The sequence below is a fragment of the Mastomys coucha genome, unplaced genomic scaffold, assembly GCF_008632895.1.
Source record: "Mastomys coucha isolate ucsf_1 unplaced genomic scaffold, UCSF_Mcou_1 pScaffold14, whole genome shotgun sequence".
Lineage (NCBI taxonomy): Eukaryota > Metazoa > Chordata > Mammalia > Rodentia > Muridae > Mastomys > Mastomys coucha.
The window spans coordinates 137,728,156-137,736,295 of record NW_022196896.1 but is presented as its reverse complement, the minus strand read 5'-3'; the positions used below and the strand labels follow the sequence as shown (position 1 = coordinate 137,736,295).

Here is an 8,140-nt window from a genome sequence, read left to right as displayed (position 1 = left end):
CTTCTCAATTTCATGAGGTCCCATTTATTGATTATTGTTCTTTGTGCCTCTGTTATCAGTGTTCTGTTCAGGAAGATGTTTCCTGTGCTGGCATAGACATTGAAAATGGCAAAAGTTATGAAGCCAGCACAACTGTTTACACTGCAGTCCTGATAACTCACTTGTTCTAGTTTGCTTCTCTGCTGCTGTAATGAACACAATGCCCAACAGCAACTTAAAGAGGAATGAATTTATCTGGATTTTTACACCCAGATCATAGGCCATCACTGAGGAAAGTCAGGGTAGGAACTCAAGCATGAGGAGGGGCTGGAACTACAGAGGAAAGCAGCTTACTGGCTTTCTCAGACCCATGTTTAGCTACCTTTCTTATGCCCAGGTTTGCTGGGTCCTAAGACCATCTGCACAGAGCTAACATTGCCCACAGTGGATTTGGCCTCCCACATCAATCAGCATTGAAGAAAATGCCACAGAGACATGACTACAGGCCAATCTGATGGAAGCATTTTCTCAGTTAGGGTTCTCTCCTGCCAGATGACTCTAGTTTGTGTCAAGTTTGACAAAAAACTAACAAGACAAAAAAAAAAAACCTGACAAATTTAGAGTGTTGATTCTTTGTTGACAGCTACGACCTTGTATTTCAGGTAGGTCACATCATTTCCAGAATGTCTGAGAGTGGTTTCTTATGTTTGGATTGGTTGTAGGAACATCATGATTTATGCTGATCATTTATTGTCCTCCTGGAGTTAAGCTTGGTATGTGTCAAGTAGAGGCTATCTACCATTGGACACCAGCTCTAGAGGAAGTAAAATACAGCTTATGTGTCTCTACCTAGTAGAGTCTACCAGGAAAAAGCTCTTGCAAGATTCAATCTGGTTTCTCAGGATTCTGTCGCAAGAGTCTTTTCCCTTAATTAATTCTGTCTTGTAATAAATCATCACCATAAATACAGCTGCACATCTTCCATTGATCCATCAAACCTAAATACTCTGATGATGCCACCACAGAAATTTTCTCAGGAAAAAGTCTACTACTTAACTATCTTTGAGTGAGAGTGAAGATGACTGATTCTTCCCCCAAAGCCATAGAATGTTAAGATCCCAGGTGCAACCTGAAGCCTTTGTATGATTTAGGAAGATCATTTGTGTCTCTCTGAGGGAATAGGGCCATTGCTATGGGGATCCCTATCAGACATATGCATAAGCACAAGCCTACTCTATCAAGTACCTTCTATCTCCCCTGAGGCACATCTCTCTGACAGTCCCTTCATTCTTCATCCATACCCTATGGTAAGATGAAGCACACAGAAATCATCTGAAGGTTTTGCATACAAAACTGATTTTTAAAAAAAAATCATCAAATTAATTTAGAGGAATTAGTTATTTGATTCAATTACTTAAAAAGTGTTATTCTGCTTCCAAGGCAACCATGGCTGGTTCAGCATCTGTAGGAATCCAGCCCTTTTCTTGTTGGAGTCTCTTCCTGCACCTGGAAATTCTTCCTGAAAAGACAAAAGAATTCTCAATGTCCAACAATCCTCAAGCTTATCTTTAAGAATCAACAGCTTCTGTTCACCCAAAGAAAGGTGGCTTTGATATTAGACAAATTGAATAAGTAACTGGTTATGCAGCCATGAACCTACTCCCTTCTTATGAAAAAGCCTGTTGACACCTAACTTTACAAATGTATCTTTTCTAGGGCACTTTTTCTGCATGCCATACTCAACTATGGGATGTAGACATCCTCCATTGCCAGACACTAGAAGTCAAACAGATTAAGCATACTCTCCTGCCCTCAACAACCTTATAGTAAATATACTCCTCTTCAGTGGTTTGAAAACAGAAGGGATATAACTGTTTTTGATATGAAATAGACATTTTTAAAAAACTAATTTTACAAGCAAAAGTGCTTCTGATTAGATATTGTCAATAAAACAGAAAACTCAGGACTATTGACAAACACACAAAAATGGGCTGCAGTGGCTACAGATTATGTTTAGGGAAGTCTATGGAAGCAAATGTTGGCCACAGAAAAAGTTTCAGAGTTCCTCCTCCTAATTCTGAAAGACTCTTTTGCATTCCCATTGAAGTAAGGAGAAGCTGGGGGCAGGGACCACAGCAGACAAGGTAGGGGTGGGGACAAAATCTCAGAGCCAAATCTGTGAGTGTTACTTAAGGGGTTGACTTTTTTTTTTTCATTTGTCTTGATGGTGCATGTGTTATTATGCTCTCTATCCTGTCGACTCCTTTTCCCTCCAGGGACTGTGCAATGGCTTTGGCACAAGCTCACAAACTGGGTTCAGTGTCACTGATTTTCCTTAAACCATCTGTACCTGGGAAACACACAAGGATTTGTTGTCCATTGCCTAGAACAATAAATGTTTCTGATTTTATCAAGTACATCTACTGCTGATTTGATAATTCTTAGAATAAGACCTAAAACCCAAATTAGGAGTTTCTAACCTATGCATTCATACGGTGAATTTTTTTTTTCAAAGCTGGCTCTGAGCATTATAACTATTCACCCTTTGGGTTCATTAGGTGCTCTGCATATCTTACCAACTTATCCTCACAACTCTATCCTTCCTTCATGAGTGAAAAATTAAAATTCAGATCTATAGTTAGAATCATCCAAATACCATAAGTGGATTCCAGATGGAATGGAGCATTCCAAATGTTCTTTCTTCTGAACAGTTGCATAACTACTATGTATGTATACAGTAGGCTCTCTGTGTCCACAGATTCCAAATATGTGAATCTAGTCAGCTGCAGATAAAAAAAAACAACTTTAAAGCCTGATTCACTATTGAATATACATATAATCAGTAACCCCTAAGAAATATAGAATACTAACTACTGGCAATGCATTTACAATGTAAATATTAGCAAATATCTAAATACTATGTGACTCACATGATAGTATGCACATAGATATTTGAAATGCTATTCTGTTTTAAATAAGGTAATTGAGACTCTACAGATATGCAGGGACATCTGTACATATTTAATTGCTATTTCTTAAAGAGTTGTTTCCACAACCTTAGTTGTTATCCCAATGGCCTCTTATTCTCTCATCCAATCCACCCAGTACAAAACATACCCTCCATAGTTTTAGCCAATTACTAAAAGTTATAAAGGAGTCCCTTGATAATGCTGCAGTTTACATGTAGAAAAATAGGCCTTTGCATTAAAAATAAGAACCCGTCAAGTTGGAAAGTAGAAAGAGCATGGGGACATTAGAGTTGACTTCTGTAGAATGCCTGCTCACATGCATTTTGATTAGCTCCACACATTTATGTGATCAACATTATCAGTTCAATCCCTGTTGAGGCAAGTCCATGTTCTGAGGATAATCTCAATAAGTACCCAGCAACTGAGTTCTCTGTGCAGTTACATGCTTAAAGTAACCCAAAGATCACACCAAAGATCAGTTAACATGTATATAAGAAAGAAAATCATCCATTTATTCAGAACTGCCATGCCCACTCATCTACTCCAGTTACATCTGCAATATCGGGGGTAAAAGTCTGATTAAGGACAAGAGGTATTATGACTTCAAAGGTAGTTTGTGCCTCCTGGGTATTCAGTCAGTCGTTGGCATCTCCTAACTCAGAAGTGTTCCAGATTAGTCTTTCCAATCATCAACACGCCTTCTTATTCAGGCATAAAGGTACCCCAAGAAATGATTTGTAAATGGCTAAAAAAGGGCGTTGTTCCCTGGCCAGCACAATGTTCCAATATATCTTAATTTAATCCAAGCTGTCCTTAGTTTGGACTTTCTCACAAGGAATCTGCCTCATTAGATAGGATGTCCTCAGAGTTAGCAACAGAGGTCAGGCACATAGTTAGGATTCTCAGGGAAGTCCCACAGAAGACAGAACTGTTTTACACTCCAGAGAGTAATCAAAGGGCTTCCCTCACTTAAGGACATTTTCAGGAACTGCTAGATTGGAACTTCCTAGTGCTTGCCTCCAGCAGACCCAGAGAAGTAGCATTGGATTACCAAAATAGCCCCAGTGGGGAGGGCACCACTGCTTTTCCCCCTGCTTCACACCTGGATACCTGATCTTACCGACCTTGATGTAACCATCTCTTGCCTACCTGATCTTACTGACCTTGATGTGACTGTCACCTGCCTACGTGACTTTTGTCATTCACCCTGTTTTCTGTATACCATATAAGCCTGGTTTTCACTTTGTGCAGGGGCACTTAGACTGGAACTAGGACTTAGACTTAGATTCATTCATTCAGATTCAAGCTTCGAGCCTCATGCAGTCTGCAGCCCCCCTTCCCCTGGGTCCAGAGCGCTTGGGCCCAGGGGGGTACTGAGGGGGGTGCAGTACCTGTCCAGAAGAGGTGGCTGCTTTAGACCCAGTGTATTTCAGGTGGCCTCAGATGTACCTCAACTGCTGAGCTGCTAGATTTCTCATTTCTCTTTTGCAATGACTGTAAAAAACTCATGCCATTTTTAAGAAATACATTCAGACTCAGCACTTCCTTGTGTCATCTCTGCCATTATTTCTTCACTGAATTTTTTGCCTACCTGACCAAAACTCTCATCCCGTCCCTGCAATGAACCCAGTCTGTGGTACAGAACTAAAATGGGGAAGCTGGTGTCTAGCAATTATATACCTCATTGTCAGACTAGATTAAGTGCTTTGTGTGTGTCAATCTGCTTATTTCTGATTATAACTTTTCAACATAAAGATCATCATTGTTGTCCCACAGATAAGGAAACACCTTCAGAAGGGTGAAGAAACCTGATCAACAGCACCCAGCTGACTATGTTCTTTTGAATAAAACATACAAATAAAGAAAAAAACCTAATTTTCTTTTGTTTTTGCTTTTATTTTGGGGTTAGTTTTTGGTTGCTGTTGTTGTCATCCTTGTTGTTGTTTTTTTATTTTGTTTTCTTAATAAGGTCTCACTATGTACCTCTGGATGTCCTGAAACTCACACTGTAGACTACGCTTGAACTCACATAGACCCTCCTGTCTCTGCCTCCAAAATGCTAAGACTAAAGGTGTAAGACACTATGCTCTGATAATTTTATTTTTAAAGAACGGAACATATTAAGAAGCTCCAGGAACATTCCTACTATTCTGTTATGGTAAAATTACATTTCATTTTTCTGGTAGGAGGCATGTTTCTAGCCTTTTAGACTTAAAGAAAGACAAAAGCAGAAATATATAGTTAAGAAAACCACTTTAGAACACAAGGTTGATTCTTTCCTCTGTCCTGAAAGGAATAGAGTCACTGGCATACATTTTTACATAAAAGAATCAAACTGTGCCTGGAGCTTATCCTGTACCACAGCACTCTATACCCAAATATGGTTGGGAGAGAGCTGGTCTCCCAGGAGTGCAGATTCACCTGTGATCACAAGTAAGACCACCACTTCTACTCAAATCCCTGGTCCAAGAGGGACTCATCCTGAACCCTCAAGACACAGGAACCAAGGAAGAGCCAGGGACAGGATCCTTCCAGTATTCATCTGGACCCTGGAGCTAAACTTGTGCCACAGCTCTCCATAATCAAATTCCTCCAGGAGTGAACTGGTCTCCCAGGAGTTCTGACATACAGGCTTGCAGGAGGGACAAGCCACAGTCAGAGACAATAAGACCAGCTAACAACCAGAGATAACCAGATGGCGAGAGGCAAGAGCAAGAACATAAGCAACATAAACTAAGGCTACTTGGCATCATCAGAACCCAGTTCTCCCATTACAGAGAGCCCTGGATACCTCAACACACCAAAAAAGCAAGACTCTGATTTAAAATCACATCACATGATGATGACAGAGGACTTTAAGGAGGACATAAATAACTCCCTTAAAAATACAGGAGGGGTTTTCTAAAGCAGAACCAGTTGGGAGGCACAAGCATCAGAATCAGAAGGGGAGCCAGCACAGGATGCTTTCTACCTCCTTCTACACCTAGGAGGGATAGTGGATGCACAGCCCTCTCTGGCCCTTCCTTGAAAGTGGAGAGCTTGCCTCCAGGGAGTGCTCCAACCCAGGGACTCAGGACCAGCCAGGAGATACAGGCCTCAGAAGTGGCAGGGCAGCCAGCACAGGATCTTTTCTACCTCCATCCACACCTAAGAGGGACAGTGGATCCACAGCCCTCCCTGCCCCTTCCTGGAAAGTGGAGAGCTTACCTCCAGGGAGTGCTCTAACCCAGGGACTCAGGTGAGATTGCCATTTTCTCTCTCCAGTGACTTTCTAAGGTGGAACCAGCTGGGAGCCACAGAAGCATACAGAATCCTAATTAACAAGATGAGAAATGAAAAGGGAGACATAACAACAGACACCAAGGAAATCAAAAAAATCATGAGAGTCTACTACAAAAGCCTATACTCAACAAAACTGGAAAACCTGGATGAAGTCGACAATTTTCTAGACAGATACCAGGTACCAAAGTTAAATCAAGATCAGATAAACGATTTAAACAGTCCCATATGTGCTAATGAAATAGAAACTGTCATTAATAGTCTCCCAACCAAAAAAAGCCCAGGAACAGATGGGTTTAGTGCAGAGTTTTATCAGAACTTCAAAGAACACTTAATACCAATACTCCTCAAACTATTCCACAAAATAGAAACAGAAGATACTCTACCCAATTCGCTCTATGAAGCCACAATTATTCTTGTATCTAAACCACACAAAGACCTAACAAAGAAAAAAAACTTCAGACCAATTTCCCTTATGAATATCAATGCATAAATACTCAATAAAATTCTTGCAAACCGAATCCAAGAGCACATCAAAATGATCATCCATCATGATCAAGTAGACTTCATCCCAAGGATGTAGGGATCATTCAATATATGGAAATCCATCAATGTAATTCAGTATATAAACAAACTCAAAGAAAAAAACCATATGATCTTCTCATTAGATGCTGAGAAAGCATTTGACAAAATCCAACATCGCTTCATGATAAAAGTCTTTGAAAGATCAGGAATTCAAGGCCCATATTTAAACATAGTAAAAGCAATATAAAGCAAATCAGTAGCCAACATCAAACTAAATGGAGAGAAACCTGAAGCAATCCCACTAAAATCAAGGACTAAACAAGGCTGCCCACTCTCTCCGTACCTATTCAATATTGTACTTGAAGTCCTAGCCAGAGCAATTAGACAGCAAAAGGAGATCAAAGGGATAAGAATTGTCAAGGATGAAGTCAAATTATCACTATTAGCTGATGATATGATAGTATACTTAAGTGACCCCAAAAATTCCACCAGAGTGCTCCTAAACCTGATAAAAGAAAACTTCAGCAAAAGTAGCTGGATATAAAATTAACTCAAGCAAATCAGAGGCCTTCCTATACACAAAGGATAAACAGGCAGAGAAAGAAATTATGGAAACAACACCCTTCACAATAGTTACAAATAATATAAAATACCTCGGTGTAACTCTAACTAAGCAAGTAAAGATCTGTTTGACAAGAACTTCAAGTCTCTGAAGAAGGAAATTGAAGAAGATCTCAGAAGATGGAAAGATGGAAAGCATGGGAGCATGCTTCTGGTTTGGCAGGATTAATATAGTAAAAATGGCCATCTTGCCAAAGGCAATCTACAGATTCTCAACAATAAAGGAAGCTCTGGTGGAATCACCATCCCGGACCTTAAGCTGTACTACAGAGCAATTGTGACAAAAACTGCATGGTATTGGTACAGTGACAGGCAAGCAGATCAATGGAACAGAATTGAAGACCCAGAAATGAACCCACACACCTGTAGTCACTTGATCTTTGACAAAGGAGCTAAAACCAGAAAGTGGAAAAAAGACAGCATTTTCAACAAATGGTGCTGGCTTAACTGGCAGTTAGCATGTAGAAGAATACAAATCAACCCATTCCAAGGCGATAGCCTTGTACAAAGCTCAAGTCAAAGTGGATCAGGGACCTCCACATCAAACCAGACACACTGAAACTAATAGAAAAGAAATTGGGGGAAAGCCTCAAGCACATAGGCACAGGAGAAAAATTCCTGAACAGAACACAAATAGCTTCTGCTCTAAGATCAAGAATTGACAAATGGGACCTCATAAAATTGCAAAGCTTCTGTATTGACACTGTCAATAGGACAAAACTGCAACCAACAAATCGGGAAAAGATCTTTACCAATCCTATAACTGA

At 40.1% G+C, this 8,140-nt stretch overlaps 1 protein-coding gene across 2 annotated transcripts in view; it reads left to right on the top strand.

Annotated features, from left to right (window-relative positions):
* Window positions 1–4,820, top strand: part of Adcyap1 (adenylate cyclase activating polypeptide 1) — a 117,542-nt gene extending 112,722 nt beyond the window's left edge. The window contains exon 7 of one of the 2 annotated variants that reach the window (XM_031368743.1): window positions 4,725–4,820. Coding sequence is in view for 1 of the 2 variants with exons in the window: in XM_031368744.1 (XP_031224604.1) it covers window positions 4,725–4,728 (4 nt within the window). In the remaining variant the exon portion in view is untranslated. The remainder of the gene's footprint in view (window positions 1–4,724) is intronic. The other variant, XM_031368744.1, reaches the window with a different exon arrangement.
* The last annotated feature ends 3,320 nt before the right edge of the window (window positions 4,821–8,140 follow it).